General features: G+C 53.6%; 1 protein-coding gene across 1 annotated transcript; it reads right to left on the reverse strand.

Moving 5' to 3' along the window:
• Window positions 1-2,288: 2,288 nt before the first annotated feature.
• Window positions 2,289-8,914, reverse strand: KRT19 (keratin 19). The gene is made up of 6 exons (XM_032163606.2): window positions 6,444-8,914; window positions 3,862-3,944; window positions 3,514-3,670; window positions 3,050-3,211; window positions 2,814-2,939; window positions 2,289-2,670 (listed from the first exon to the last, which is right to left on the reverse strand). Exons 1-6 carry the CDS (start codon window positions 6,861-6,863, stop codon window positions 2,416-2,418), a joined length of 1,203 nt encoding a protein of 400 aa, XP_032019497.1. The 5' UTR covers window positions 6,864-8,914; the 3' UTR covers window positions 2,289-2,415.
• Window positions 8,915-15,365: the final 6,451 nt, after the last annotated feature.

Raw genomic sequence — 15,365 nt, forward strand, 5'->3', positions numbered from 1 at the left:
GCCCCGGGCCCTGACCCAGGCAGCCTGCCCAGGATGCTGTGCCAGTTTCTGACCTTTGCCCACTGCAGCCAGATGGGGCCATCTGTGGAGCCGGCCTTTTCTCCTTGGAATGAGGCAGTGCAGCCCAGTGAAAAGAAACTCAACCTCTCTGAGCCCGGTTCCTGATTTAAACTTGGGCCATTAACACAGACTTCCCTCAGGGCCATAGTGAGCATTTGAGGGCACAAGGAGAAGGAAGTCTCCAGCAACCGTAGAACCCTCCCACACCTCTCCTGTTCCCCAGGGAAATGCCAGGGACAGGGAGTGTGACCTGGAGCCCAGAGACTTACCTTTAAACCCCTCTTTTCCCATTTACCAGGTGTGCGGCTTTGGGTAATGCCGCCTCCTCTCTCTGAGCCTTAGTCTACCAGTCAGGAAAATGGGAATAACTCCAGCCCAGCCTGACTCTCAGATGGAGCAAGATGACTCGCAGGAAATGCTCAACAGACTGAAGTGGCCGCGATGACCAGCAGGTTGTAAAGGCACTCCCCCTAACTTCCCCACTCCCCTCTCTCTCCTATCCCAGGTCTCCAGGCTGAGACAGAAAAGTGTCCCCAGTCCAGCCCCACCCTGCAGTGTGCACACACAAAGACAGGCTTCATTCCTGACACTCAGGCCTGAGACCTGACAGTCACCTGCCCCACCTGTGTGGGCCCAGACCCCGCCCCGCAGCCACATTCCAGGGGCCCCTGAGGCAGAGGGAAGGTTTCAGCTGTGACAAGGGAGGCTTTCACGGGCAGGGACAAGTGCCTCTGGGCAGTCCCAGCTGGGGGTGCAGCCAGGCCTCTCCCTCCAGCTCCAAGGCTTCCTGAGAAGTTAAGTGGGGGGTGGTGGTTTGTGGGTGCTGGAGGCCAGAACAGGACAGCTGGGTAGGGGATAGAAGCGGGTCCCAGTCCAGGCTACATCAGCGGGGCTCTGGGGTTACATGTTCATAACCAACCTGAGACCCACAGGAAATGGAGGAAACAGCTCCTCCTTCGGGATTGCCATGGCCGTGATGGGGTCTCCGGCCTCCTTAGCAGGGTGCTGAGTACATTTGGCAGCACGCGGGCATGGAACTAGCGTCCCTCACTTGCCCCCATCACTCACAGGGTTGGGCCTGCAGCCCTCACCTCTCCACCAGGAAGAAGTGGGACTTCTTTTGGGGCCTCTTCCTTACCTTGAAGGAAGGTAACTGCCTCAGTTCTTGGCAGCTGAGGTGTAAACCACAGGAGCAGGGCCATACCCACCCAAGGGCAGAGTTGTACCAGGAAGCTGGGACTTCGTTCTTTTGCTGGCCCAGGGCAGGCCCCAGGCAAGCCAAGGTTGGGGGTCCCTGCGGGAGGTCTGGGTCACTGCTGAGTCCCATTCCGGGCTCTGGGCCCAGGTATGGGCTGGTGGGCGTTAAAGGGCTTATGCAGGGCTGCCCCAAAAATGGGTGAATGTGTTAGTGCATGCACACACACAACACATACTGACAGGTACAGCCTCCCCAGCCTTGCTCCAAGCGAGATGCCTGGCCCCAAACCCCCAGTTTCAGTAAGGTGGAGAAATGTGTCAGGAGGAACTGCCCCTAGGGATCCCCGGCCTGAACCTTCATAGGGAACAAGACTGGAATGTCAGCAAGACCGGCACAAGTGGTGTCAACTCCAGCAGACCACCTGGCTGGGGATGGCACCATGGGCTAAGAATCAGGCAACTTAGGTTCTAGTCCTGGCTCTACCATGTAGTTGCTGTGTGGCCTTGGACAAGTTACGGAACCTCTCTGAGCCTATTTCCTGATCTATAACATGCAGCTCATACTACCTTTTAGGGCTGTTTTTAATTCAATGGCACACAGTAGGTGTTCAATAAACATTAATTTCACACAGATACCTCAACGCCCTGGGGAGTAGAGTAGAAGGAAAACTAAATCTAGAAGCAAAAACAATTTCAAATCCCACCTTTGCCATGCATTAGAGCAGTTACATATAGAACAAACCACTTCACCTCTCTAAGCCTTAGTTTACCTTTGTAAAATGGAAGCAACGCTTATTTCATGAGGTTATTTTAAGGAAAGGGTTAAATAAATGAAGACTTCTGCAAACAGGAATTACCATTACAGGCAAAGTATGTGAGCACCCTCCCCTCCCTTTCCTGGGACAGAGTGAACTTTGGTTCAAATAAAACCTAAACAGGGCCAAGGCCTGACCCATCTCTCCATGGGCTGAAATAACAAACCAACGACCCATTCTCTCCATGGGCTGAAATAATAAACCAAAAGTCCTTCGTCCCTTGGACCATAAAATTTTATTGGCAGGTCAGGAGAAGAGCCGGGGGGTAAGGGTCCCTTCCTTCCCATCCCCCTACCCAGGAGACACCCTCCAAAGGACAGCAGAAGCCCCAGAGCCTGCTGCCTCAGAGGACCTTGGAGGCAGACAGGTTGTTGTAGTGATCTTCCTGGCCCTCGAGCAGGCTGCGGTAGGTGGCAATCTCCTGCTCCAGCCGCGACTTGATGTCCATGAGCCGCTGGTACTCCTGATTCTGCCGCTCACTATCAGCTCGCACATCGCCCAGCTGGGCTTCAATACCACTGATCAGCGCCTGGATATGCGCCAGCTGGGCTCCAAAGCGCGCCTCCGTTTCTGCCAGTGTATCTTCCAAGGCAGCTTTCTGAGGGTAGGGAGAGGGGGTTGTGACTCAGCAAAGCCTGGTTCCCAGAGAGGGCATGGGCACAGCCACCGGCCAGGCTGCCCTAGGCTGCAAGGGTATAAGTGTGCATTGCACAGGGAAGCGGGTGGGGGGGGGACACATACCATGCTCAGCTGTGACTGCAGCTCAATCTCAAGACCCTGAAGGGTGCGCCGCAGGTCAGTAACCTCTGACCTGCTCATCTGGAGCTGCTCCGTGTGGCCAGCAACCTCCCGGTTCAATTCTTCAGTCTGCAGAGAGAGGAGGAAGAGAGAATAAACACTGAGGCAGACCTTCGCGTAGAGAACACCAAGCCCTCCCCTTGCTAACCCCCAAAGGGTGCCTGCTTCCCTCTGCGTACCCGGCTGGTGAACCAGGCTTCAGCATCCTTCCGGTTCTGCTCGGCCATGACCTCATATTGGCTTCGCATGTCACTCAGGATCTTGGCGAGATCGGTGCCCGGAGCCGAATCCACCTCCACACTGACCTGGCCTCCCACTTGGCCCCTCAGCGTACTGATTTCCTGAAAACATACAGCAGACATGGGCATGTCAGGGCCCAGACCCCGCTGGGCCTGGCCCAGGTCACTTCCCCACCCTTCAGGCCAAAGGGGCTTAGTTTTCAGGTGCAGGCCTAGTAACTAGCACTGGGGGGCAGACTGGGTCATCACTGATTCCTCTTGGAACCCTGGGATCCATGATCCCACACCCAGGGCCATGGTGAGGGTGTGCCAAGTGTTACCATGGTCAGAGAATACAGAATAAAAGAGTCTTCAGCCCTGGAAGGTTAGGGAAGGATGGAAGAAAGGCCCAGCTTGAAACCCACCTCCTCATGGTTCTTCTTCAGGTAGGCCAGCTCTTCCTTCAGGCCTTCGATCTGCATCTCCAGATCGGTCCTGGCCAGGGTCAGCTCATCCAGCACCCTGCGCAGGCCGTTGATGTCGGCCTCCACGCTCGTGCGCAGAGCCTGCTCCGTCTCAAACCTTTCAAAGGAAATAGTTGCAGCCATGCAGAGCTTCCTCTGCATCTCTGAAGACTTCCCTACCTCCCCAGAGTTCAGGAGTCCATAGGGGGGTTAGCTTCAGGCCATCTAGGCTAGGTGAGGGCAGATTCCAAACCCCTCAACCCCTACCCCAGTCCTGGCTTCTGCAGCCCCCAGGACAGAGACACTCACTTGGTTCGGAAGTCATCTGCAGCCAGACGGGCATTGTCGATCTGCAGGACAATCCTGGAGTTCTCAATGGTGGCACCAAGAATCTGGAAGGCAGAGACAGTGGTTGGCACCAGTTCAACACACAGGCACTGCCCACTCACTTTCTTCCCAGAAGAGAGAGGGGAGCAAATGAATATACCCCGGCACCCTAGAGACCAAAGCCCTAGCCAACATCTGCCGCCCATTGGACCGCTCTCTGGGAGGCCCTGGAAACAGTCCATGCCCGGAAGCTGGGGCAGGAGGAAACAGTGGAGCCAGGGGGACTTGGGCGGGGGAGGGCAGGAAGGTAAGCCTGGGGAGGAAATCTCTGAGACCTGTGTGCAATGAAACTCTAAATGGCCTGAAGGGGGTCTATAAACCAGACGCAGGGGAGATTTTGTCTATACCTGCCCCCCCACTGTGCAAAGCACATTTTGCCCCCAGGGAAGAGAATCCCATTTGTTGAGTATCAGTTATGTGCCAGGCACTTTGAATCTCATCTTTTATAGCTTCTGGAACCTCACTGCTAGGTCAGTGGGTACTCCTATCTTACAGAGGTGGAAACTAAAGTTTAGGATGATGCCTCATCCAAGCTCACCCCAACCTGAGGTCTTACTGACCTAAGGGGCACATTCACAACAGCCAGCTTATAATTGATTAAGGTAATTGGGTTCTGTTTTTCAAAGAGCAGGTCATCACTCATTAGTCAAGGCACCAGGTGGTGATTGTATAGTTTCGTGTTTTTTTGTTTTGTTTTGAGACGGAGTCTCGCTCTGTCGCCCAGGCTGGAGTGCAGTGGTGCAATCTCGGCTCACTGCAAGCCTCGCCTCCTGGGTTCACACCATTCTCCTGCCTCAGCCTCCCGAGTAGCTGGGACTACAGGTGCCCGCCACCACACCCGGCTAATTTTTTTGTATTTTTAGTAGAGACAGGGTTTCACCGTGTTAGCCAGGATGGTCTTGATCTCCTGACCTCATGATCCGCCCGCCTCAGCCTCCCAAAGTGCTGGGATTACAGGCATGAGCAACCGCGCCCGGCCGATTGTGTAGTTTTTCAATGCAACAGAATAGGCTACAAAATATCAGAGGGGATTTCTCTTAGTATGGTGAGAATTGTTTCACCCATTTGTGTGTGTGCGTGTGCACACACACACAGAGAGGTGAGAAAAAGAATGCGTAAAATGTACTTATTGTGGCAATTGTTTTTTTTTGAGACAGGGTCTCACTCTGTTGCCGCAGGCTGGAGTGCAGTGGCACTGATCACATACGGCCCACTGCAAGGCACAAGCCACCATGCCAAGCTAATTCCTTTTTTTTTTTTTTTTTTGAGACGGAGTCTCACTCTGTGGCCCAGACTGAAGTGCAATGGCGAAATCTCGGCTCACTGCAGCCTCCGCCTCTTGGGTTCCAGCAATTCTCCTGCCTCAGCCTCCCAGGTAGCTGGAATTACAGGCATGCGCCATCACTCCCGGCTAATTTTTGTATTTTTAGTAGAGACAGGATTTTACCATGTTTGCCAGGCTGATCTCGAACTCCTGGGGCTCAAGCAATCCTCCCACCTTGGCCACCCAAAGTGCTGGGGTTACAGGCGTGAGCCACAGTGCCCAGCCCCTGTAGGTCACAATTTTACAAGTGTGTAAAGCACTGTTTTTGTTGGCTGTTGACATCTCTAGCGCTTCCTCCTGGTCTGTGGGTCTGGGTCTATGCCACGAATACAGCACTGGAAAATATTTTGGGGATCTGTGTGTTGGGAGACCCAGCGTGTGCGGCTGTAAATGTTCCATGGCTTCTGATACATTTCTTCAAGACCCGATAAATTTCTCCTTCCCTGTGGGTGGAGACCAAGCCCTACTCCTCAGGCCCCTTAGGGTTCCCCTGTAAGAGCCTGTGACGCAGATCCGTTCTTTCCCCGACAGGGAGCTGCCACTGTACCGGGTCCTCCCCAGCAGAGGTTTACCAAGCCTCCCTCCTTTACCCCGCCCAGGGGCCACGACCTGCCCTCCCATTCTTCCTAAACGAATGGGCCCCAGGGCGGGAGAGTGGGAGGAGGCCAAAGCCTGAGAGGGATGAACACCAGACCCTTCCGGCCAGAGAGAAACGGAATGCAGGAGGCCCCACGCTGCGGTGGCAGAGGGGGCAAGACTGGCCCCGGGTGGACCAGATCACCAAAGCCAAACTCTCGCATCTTCTTGCGGCAGCGCGGCCCCTGGCCTAGACCTCTGGGCACTCTACAGCCGGGTCCCATCTCCTCCCACTCTTCACGCCTCGCTGACCCGCGTCCCTTCTTCGTCCCGGCGCTCCGACCTTGCCCCCGCCGCCTCCTGGCCCCACCCACTTACCTGCCCTGCCCAGTTCTCCTCCCCTTTCCACCACCCTGGCCTCTACATCCAGCCCCGAGGTCCTGCCACGCACGTCTCCTGTACCCCTTTACTCGGCCCCACCTGTGGACCCTCCCACGTCCTAACGGGCTCCCGCCCGCCGCCCCGCCTGGAACCTCGCCCGGCCCGCGGGGCTGGGTTTCCGCGGCAGGTGCACTGCACTTCCCGCGGCCGGGCCTCCGCCCACCTTGTCCCGCAGGTCCTGGATGGTCGTGTAGTAGTGGCTGTAGTCGCGGGAGGGCCCGGGCCCCTGCTTCTGGTACCAGTCGCGGATCTTCACCTCCAGCTCGCCGTTGGCCGCCTCCAGGGCGCGCACCTTGTCCAGGTAGGAGGCCAGGCGGTCGTTGAGGTTCTGCATGGTGAGCTTCTCGTTGCCCGCCAGCAGCCCGTCGGACGCGGTCAGGACGCCGCCGTAGCCGCCGCCGTAGCCCCCCGAGGAGGACGAGGACACGAAGCGAGCGGAGGACACGGACACGCCGCGGCCGCCGGAGCCCCCGTGTATGCTGGGCGCGCGAAAGGCGACCCCCGGCCCAAAACGCGCGGAGCCGCCGCCCAGGCCTCCGAAGGACGACGTGGCCGACGACTGGCGATAGCTGTAGGAAGTCATGGCGAGGCGGAGCACGGACGGAGCGACCCTGGTCTCAGAGGCTGCGATTCGCGGGAGGAGCAGCGAGGCCCTCACCTGGTGCCTTTTATGCCAGGGGCCGGTGGAGGGGGGAAGGGAGGAATGGTGTCAGGGGCGGATATCTGAGCCCTGAGGAATTTGCAGGCTCCTGAGAGCAAATATGGGCGCTCTCCCCATTGGTCAATTCCCTCCCCTCCCAGAGACCAGAGGCCCCTGCCCTCCAGAGCTGCCCCGCCCCGGTCCGCGCAGAAGCTCCGATCCGCACTCCCCCACTCTCGCTCTGCAGACCCTGTTCTGGCCTTTCCCCCATCAGGGACGTACTTAGACACCCCTGTCCCTGGAAGGCACATTCTGAGCCTCACCCTTTAAGATCACCCAGAGTTTGACACCACTGGGAATTACAGTCCCTCTGGGGTCATATTCCTACACACCCCTGACCCAGTGATTTTGTTTTTGTGTTTTTGGAGGCGAGTCTCTCTCTGTCGCTCAGGCTGGAGTGCAGTGGTGTGATCTCGGCTCACTGCAGCCTCCACCTCCCGGGTTCAAGCGATTCTCCTGCCTCAGCCTCCTGAGTAGCTGGGGTTACAGGCGCGTGCCACCACACCCAGCTAATTTTCGTATTTTTAGTAGAGACAGGGTTTCACCATGTTAACCAAGCTGGTCTCAAACTCTTGACCTCAAGTGATCCACCCGCCTGGGCCGCCCAAAGTGCTGGGATTACAGGCATGAGCCACTGCGCCCAGCTCCAGTGATTAACCATTGAGAGTGCTGCCTGTTAAGAGCCCCTTACTTGCGATCCTAACCAGCCCGCCCCCCACAAAGTGCATTCACAGATTCCTGCGCTCCACTGGAGATTACAGCCTCTCAGAACCTGCTTCTTGGGAACACCCATGCCCAACTCCCCTTTTGTTCCCTCTGACAAAGGCGCCGTTTCCCGGATGAGGGCACTTTGAGCTGCACGAACCCAGCCCTCTCAAGACAAAGCTGCCTCACCTGCTGTCGCCATTCAGTGCCCCAGGTGACAATAGTCTCCTCAGAACAGCTGCAGGGAGCGGTTCTGGCAGCTGACACCTTTGCAACACCAAGCTCCAGCCTGATTCCCACTCTGGAACCCTCAAAGCCCACTCGTCCCTGGCCACCAGGATGATCTCCTCCCTTCCATCCCCCAAAGCATGCGTTCATTCAACCACACGAGTATTGGGCTGCTTTAATACTTCCAAGATGAAGAAGCAGAGCCTGGGAGAGGCCAGTAACTTGCCCGTGAGGCATTTAGCATCTGCCACTGAAAGGCAAACATAGGATGAATCCCTGCCCTCCTTGTCAGGGGGCTGCTGAATGCATGTCCTCATCCTTGTATAAAGATGAGTGCTTGAATGAGCTGGACAGAGCGACATAAAGTGCCCGGGCACAAGGTAAGGGTTTTGACAATAGAGGCAGGGCCTTCCTCCCCATGCAGCCCCACCCCTTGCTCTGTTCAACAATTCCACCCACCTTTTTGGATCTCTTTGGAGGGCCATGCCCCCTGCCAGGCACTGCAGAGCACTGCAACAGCCTCACCCCAGTTCCTCTCCCCAATGACCCCGTCCCCAGAACTGTCCCCATGGTTCCTTCTTGTCCTTATGGCCAAGCATTCACCCAGGCTTGGAACAGAGGCCTTCCTGAGAAGGTGTTAAGGGAGACAGGCCAGTCCCTGCCCATCTCTGGGCCTCAGTTTTCCCTCATGAAAAGAGGGGCGGCCCAGCTCAGCCCTCCTCTCTGTGTATTATCACCTGGGTCACCTGTGACTGGTGGAGACTTGTCTCCAGCCTTGGAAACCTAAGTTCCCAGCAAACTACCTTTTAGCTGCCAACTCATCCTTGAACTGGGGCAGGAAACCCCATAAATACACACCCCTAACCCACCAGGAACCGCTCTGAGCCCTCAGGAAGGCCAGTCTGAGGCTGTTTAACTAGTGAATCAGTTGCAGAAAGACTGAAGGTCTTTGGAGAGCCCAAGAAGGAAAAAGGGGGGTCCAAGACCAGCCATAAAAGCCAGCGCCCTGGGACTGGTCTGCTCTGAGTCATTCCCTTATCTGGCCCTGATGAGGAGGCCTGCTCCTTGTTAGCGGGAAGGGAGATTGGCCAGATAGTTGCCATGCACACCAAGCCCCAATAGGCAGCTCTGTTTTTCTGGCCTGATAGGAGGGTCTGGGGAGGGACTTTGTATTAAAGGGCAAAGAATAGAATCAACAGTTCTATTCGTAAGATTAAGGTGTTCTGAGCTCCCTAACCTTCAGAAGCACTTGGAGTCCCAGCCCCCTACTGTAAGACTATAAACAGAAGGACAGTTGACTATAGGGTAGCACAGTTTACAAGGCCTTTTCAGATCTCAATGGATCCTCACAGCAGCCCGGTGGAAAAGGTATTCTTATCTCCATTTTACAGATAAGGAAACAGAGGCTCGGTGAGAGGCAGTAATTTGCTGAAGGTCCACTGCTAGGAGGATCAGATTCCGGCCTCCAGCTTCTTGACCATCAGCCAAGAGTGACGGAGGCCCTGCTCTCCCTTCCAAGGAAGTCTCGGCCCCCAAAACAACTCCTTTGGGTGCCTTTCCTCAAAATCTTATCATGCCAGTGCCAAGGGCAGCCAACCCCAGACTGAACTGTTGGCTAGGCTAGGGAGAATACCTTGTTCCCTCTCTCTGGCCAGAAACAGTGCCTGGCCATGAGGTATGTGGCCTTTGGCACTTTCTGATTCATCAGGAACTCAGGAGAACAGTCTGTAGAGGCTGCCCTACCCAGAGATGGAACTGGGGGTGAAGTTGCTCCTCCCATTCAGGAAACAGTGCTCACAACCAGGAGGCTCCTGTCAGCCTCTGGCTTCAGGAGGGCAGAACCTGGTCAGAGGAGCAACCATCCAATGTTCATGTCTCCAGTCTGAGGTCTGGGGGCTGCAGAAGAGGGGTACAGAGGGTCGGAAGTGATGGGTATGGAATGGTAAGCTCAAAGGGATCCCAGGGAGGATCCTGCCCAGCCTTCCCCAACTAGATTCTACAGAACCCCAGCACTATGAGATCCCTGTAGGAAAAGAGATCCCTGTCAAATAAGATCATCAACTCTGCTCTCTCTGACTCTCTTTTGGAGTTTCACAAGGCACAGTACCAGAAGCCCTGGAAACCTCAGTTCCTCATTTGTCAAATAGAGATGATGATAATGATGATGAGGAGGAGGATACCTATTTCAGAGGGTTGCTTCAAGTGATAAACGTAATGGTGCTTGTAAAAGGGTTATCACAACACCTGGCAAATAGCACTCAAACAGCATTATTATTATTATTATTATATAATGTTATTGTTATATAGTATTTGTTACTATAATTTTGGCTACAAGTGTTATTATTTATCTTTCTTTAACCAGTATTTCCCAAGTGTACTGGACCATGGAATCTTTAAATATCTATTAATAACCCATGAATTACAGAAAAAGCCAGTCCAGCCCCAGGATGCTCAGAAAGGTAAAGTGACTTTCCTGGGGTCACATGCTGATTCAGCCGACTGAACTGAGGCAGATCTGGGATTCGTTTCTAACTCCTAACACTGAAGCTGAGGCCCTCTCTGCATCTCCACTCAGACATACGCACGAAGCTTCTTACCCTTCAACAGATGCAGGTGGTTCCCAGAGTGGAGAGGTTAAAAGTAGGGGAGTTTTCATCAACCCAGGAGAAACGGGATAGTGATTGGAGACCACAGGAAAGAAGCTGGGGGTGAGAGACCTAGTCTTGGATAGAATGGAATGGTGTGATAATGACAACAAGAATAATGATGACCAAGGTGATAATAATACAGTAGATAATCATAGCCAACATCTACTGGGCCAGGCTCCATGCAAAACACTCTGCATATATTATCTCAATGAATCATGTTAATTAAGTATTATTGTCCCCATTTTACAGTCAAGAAAATTGAGGCTCAAAACGGTTAATATCTTGTATAAGGTCACACAAGTAAGTAGTGGACTGGGTGTTTGAGCCAAAATCTTTCACTCCCTCAAGCCACAGTCCCGATTGCTAATGCTGCCCTCCTCTCATGGGAAAGGGGTCAAGGTGCCTTCTTCTGCTGCCCTGGAGAAAGAGCCACCAAGTTGGGGAAGGCATTGTATCATCTGCCAAGATCCCAACTTGCCCTGCCTGCTCCGATACACAATTGTTTGTTTGGTCAGTCAATGGGCCATTCAAGCAAGTTTCCTCCAAGTTGAGCCTAGCAGAGGAGACAGACTCATGTCCATGAGCAAAGCAGAAGGCTCTGTTCATAATGTGGAGGAGAGGAAAGGTAAATGTGTGGGAAACTTCATGAGCTTGCATGTCCTGTCAATTAGTAGCTCCTTACCTGAACGCCCTTCCCTTCCCCAGGGGCCACCAGCACGAGGTACTTCCTCACCTGCTCCTCCATTCATTCAGTGAACATGCATCACACGTGGCTTCTGTGCTACGCATGCTGCCAGGGGCTGGGGCACAGAAGTAAATACAAACATTTCCTGCCTCTAAGAGGCTGACAGTCTGGTAGCAGGGGTATAGAAGTGTATTAGCTTTGGTGAAATGTGGTAGGTTCAATAGCTACATCAATTTTGACTCCTTCCTAAAACCCTGCTATGATATGACAGTTAAGGAGTATTTTAAGAGAATGGAAGAAGAGGTGAGGCACAGTGGCATATGCCTGTAATCCCAGCGCTTTGGAAGGCCGAGGCGAGCAGACTGCTTGAGCTCAGGAGTTTGAGACTGGCCTAGGGAACATGGCAAACTCCCGTCTCTACCCAAAATGCAAAAAATTAGCTGGGCATGGTTCTGTGCACCTGTAGTACCAGCTACACAGGAGGCTGAGGTGAGAGGATCACTTGAGCTTGGGAAGTGGAGGCTGTAGTGAGCCAAGACTGTGTCACTGCACTCCAGCCTGGGTGACAGAGTGAGACCCAGCTGGAAGAGAGGAAGGAAGGGAGGGAGGGAGGGAAGGAAGGAAGGAGGGAGGGCCAAAGATGAGAAATGTCAACAAAAGCTTTAAAGCTCAAAAATCGTAACACAGAAGATGAGAGAAAGCTGAGACCCAGGGTTTGGGGGATTAGGAAGGGGTCAACAGAGGAGACAGCAGGAAGCCCATGAGAGGCAAGCACATTCTCAACAGACTCTAAAGAAGCTCAGGAATTGGGGCACCACAGACTTGGAGAGGAAAATTGGAAGAGGGACCATAAGCAGGGCTGGCTGGAAGTTTCTGTCAACAGCACCAGGCCCCCTCCCAGACCCCTACCCAACTAAGGCAGCCAGGGGACCACTTCTCCCCAGTTCAGAAGACAGGAGATTTACTTTTCCTGATTAGACTGGCCCACTCACAAAGTTTGATGATGTCAAGTGTAGGGAAGCTATGAGTAAACGAACCTCCTCAAACACATTGGTGGGAGGTGGGTTGTAGTAGCTACTTTGCAGGGCGATTTGACAATGTCATCATTTTTTTAACATTCACGCACTTCATGAGCCATCAGTTCCACTCTTCATGTTCACCCGAAAGAAACCCTGGCCGGTGTATTGAGGAAGACAGATAAAAGGATGCCCTATGCAGCATTGTTTGCTATAGTGCAAAGACACAAACAATCACTAATGGCGGGGAGGCATTCAGTAACTATGTAACATCCTGCTGCGGAGGACTAGAAATTAAATGGAATGAGTAATGACAATGAATAGTGGCATTGAAAACCCTAAAGAATTAGTTATTGGGCCAGGCATGGTGGCTCACGCCTGTAATCCCAGCACTTTGGGAGGCCAATGTGGGTGGATCACCTGAGGTCAGGAGTTCGAGACCAGCCTGTCCAACATGGTGAAACCCCATCTCTAGAAAAAATACAAAAATTAGCCAGGCGTGGCGGTGGGTACCTGTAATCTCAGCTACTCAGGAGGCTGAGGCAGGAGAATTGCTTGAATCCGGGAGGCGGAGGTTGCAGTGAGCTGAGATCGAGCCATTACACTCCAGCCTGGGTGACAAGAGTGAAACTCCATCTCAAAAGAAAAAAAAAAAAAAACTCATTCCATCCCGTTGGAGAGCAACATACTTAATATGATAAATTCATGTCAACATACACTCAAAAGATGACTTATTGCTAAGGCTCATATGAATATGTATGCATATATGCATAGGTAAGGAAGAATCTGATTGAAGGATGATGACCAACAGGAACCTAAGCTTAATCTCTATGGTTTTAAGTTTTATAAGAATGTATTTGTGTATTTCTTGTTAATTAAAATAAAAATTTCTTAGGTAACACTAAACCACGGACATTTAGAACTAGCCAAATTTCATATAGTCAATACCCTCTTCCCCTCCCTACACTCACCGCTGACATCACTGTCTCCGCTCATCCACACCAACCCTAGCCTTGAATTGAGAAATTAGAGAGGAAGTTTTGGAAGAGGGAGAACTAGATGTGAGGAGAAGAGAGACCCTGGAAAGGTTTCTATGCTCCTGCCCCCACCCCTGGGTCCGCCAGGCTAGTTTTACTTCTTTATGAAACAAGAAGGCGAAAGGGACAAGACGAACTTCGGAAGAGTGTGAGTACAGGGAGAGCTCCTTGCAGCCGATTACTTAGACCTGAGGAAAGCCCCTCCCACTCTTGCTCTCCAAGGATCCATGGTCTGGAAGCATCTGAAGTTGGCCCCCCAGGTGTTCTCACAACAGACAACAAGGCTCTCCCAGGTGGTGGCGTGGACCTGTGGGGCTAAGCTGGTGGCAGAGCAGAGGGCATTCTGTGCAAGAAAGCATCCATCTTGTGAGCACATGCGAGGCATTCCCCTGGGGACTTTCTGAAATAACTGGAGGATCTTTAGGGGTGCTGGAGTGGGAGCCACCATGTGGGCCATCAGGCTAGAGCTACTGACCCAGTATTGAGGTATGCCTCAAACCAATCAATGTGATCAAGTATATAGACGCTGGGAATTATGTCTGCCTGGGGGCATTGAGAGCTATTTAATTACAGAGGCACGACCCTTGAGCTAGAAGCTGACAGACCAGTAGGCATTTCTCAGGCAGAAGAGTAAAGAGAATGGGGGCCTGGAAGAGATGAGTAACCGGGCCCAGCTTGGGAGACTACTGGCAATTCAATATGGTTGGGCCATGGCAGGAGGGGAGGGGAGGGGGTCGCTGAGGACAAGGTCAGCTGTTGGGGAGCTATAAGCAAGACAATGGAAAGTCACTTTCATCAGGGATGGGATGTGGGTTTTGCGTGGCGAATGGGTTGATGTGTCAAGGGAAGCAGGGATGACCAGGGATAAAGAACCCAGTTTAGGGTCTTTTAAAATAGTCCATGCTAGAGACGAGAGGGTCTGAACCTAGCCATAGTGGAGGGCTAGAGAGTAAAGGACAGAGACAAGACCTGCTGTTATGGGAGATGACAAATGGGAGTGATGAAAGAGAGGGACCCTGCACAAAGCACTGCTGTGTGCCAGAGATGCTGGCCGTGTCCTGGACAGTCTCAGCTGAGCAAGACCCCCACCACCACCGTCCCCCAGCCCTGGGACCCATGCCATCTCCTGGAGAGCCTTGCTCTCGTCCAGATGGGGAAGAATCTTATTCACTGTCTTGAAAAGCCCAGCAGCCAGTACAGGGCAGCGCCGACCACGTCATGAGCAGCCCACAGCCGCACTCGGGTCAGGAGGCTGATGCTCTCGGGACTTGAGCCTCCCCGCAGCCCAGGTCTAGGCCATTTCTGCTGCAGCCCATCTCAATGGCTTCCTGAGATGTGGAAACCCAGGAAAGGGGGAGGGCAGGGCAAGTAAGCTAGGTCAGGATGGCCCCTGGTGTTCCTCTCCAAGTCCTCAGGGGAGGAAAAACCAGCCTGACCGGAACCAGGGCAGATGGTGTGGGTGGGGAGGGAGAGCTGAGTCCTGCAAGGAATAGTCCCAGGTCCAGGGGCCAGCTTCCCCAAGGTGCCACATTCCACAGCCTGGGAAGATAAGTGCCTGCCTCCTCCTCACTCCCTCTCCCTGGAGGTGAGTACGTGAGCAGGCTCAGGTTCACTCCACACAGAGAGGCCCCCCCACCAATCTTAGCCAGGGGTGTCTCTCTCAGCTTTTGTCCTGCCCTACTCAATTTGGGCCTCATTTGACACCTCTGCCCCACTTCAAGCTGTGGCCCATTCCATCTGGACTGGGGCAGGGAGAGTGCCAGACACAGGACAGAGAGAAGGAAAATGTCCGGGTGCCTGCCCGGATTCCCAGCACCCAGGAGAGGGCACCTGGGTGCTTCCCTGCTCCCTCCTGGCCGACAAACTTCCCTCCCATCGGGATCCTGGTGGGCTGTGGTGGCGATGCTGCCTCCTTCAAGAACAGACTCTGGGCAGTCCCAGATGAGCAAGACCCCTCCACAGGCAAAATCTTTCCTTTCAAAACCCATCTGATCCCACGACTCCCGAGGGGAAGCTTCAGCTCTGTACTCCCCCTCACCTGAGAAGGTTCCCGTCCAGAAACTCAA

This window comes from Hylobates moloch, unplaced genomic scaffold, assembly GCF_009828535.3.
Source record: "Hylobates moloch isolate HMO894 unplaced genomic scaffold, HMol_V3 SCAFFOLD_10, whole genome shotgun sequence".
In the NCBI taxonomy this organism is placed as follows: Eukaryota; Metazoa; Chordata; class Mammalia; order Primates; family Hylobatidae; genus Hylobates; species Hylobates moloch.

What these genes read in the sequence shown, in the direction of transcription:
- KRT19 (XM_032163606.2), bottom strand. Translation starts at nt 6,863, where the DNA reads ATGACTTCCTACAGCTATCGCCAGTCGTCGGCCACGTCGTCCTTCGGA. An exon ending in GCAGATGACTTCCGAACCAA is followed by an intron (nt 3,671 to 3,861) that starts GTGAGTGTCTCT and finishes TTCCTTTGAAAG; the next exon opens with GTTTGAGACGGAGCAGGCTC. An exon ending in TGAAGAAGAACCATGAGGAG is followed by an intron (nt 3,212 to 3,513) that starts GTGGGTTTCAAG and finishes GTATGTTTTCAG; the next exon opens with GAAATCAGTACGCTGAGGGG.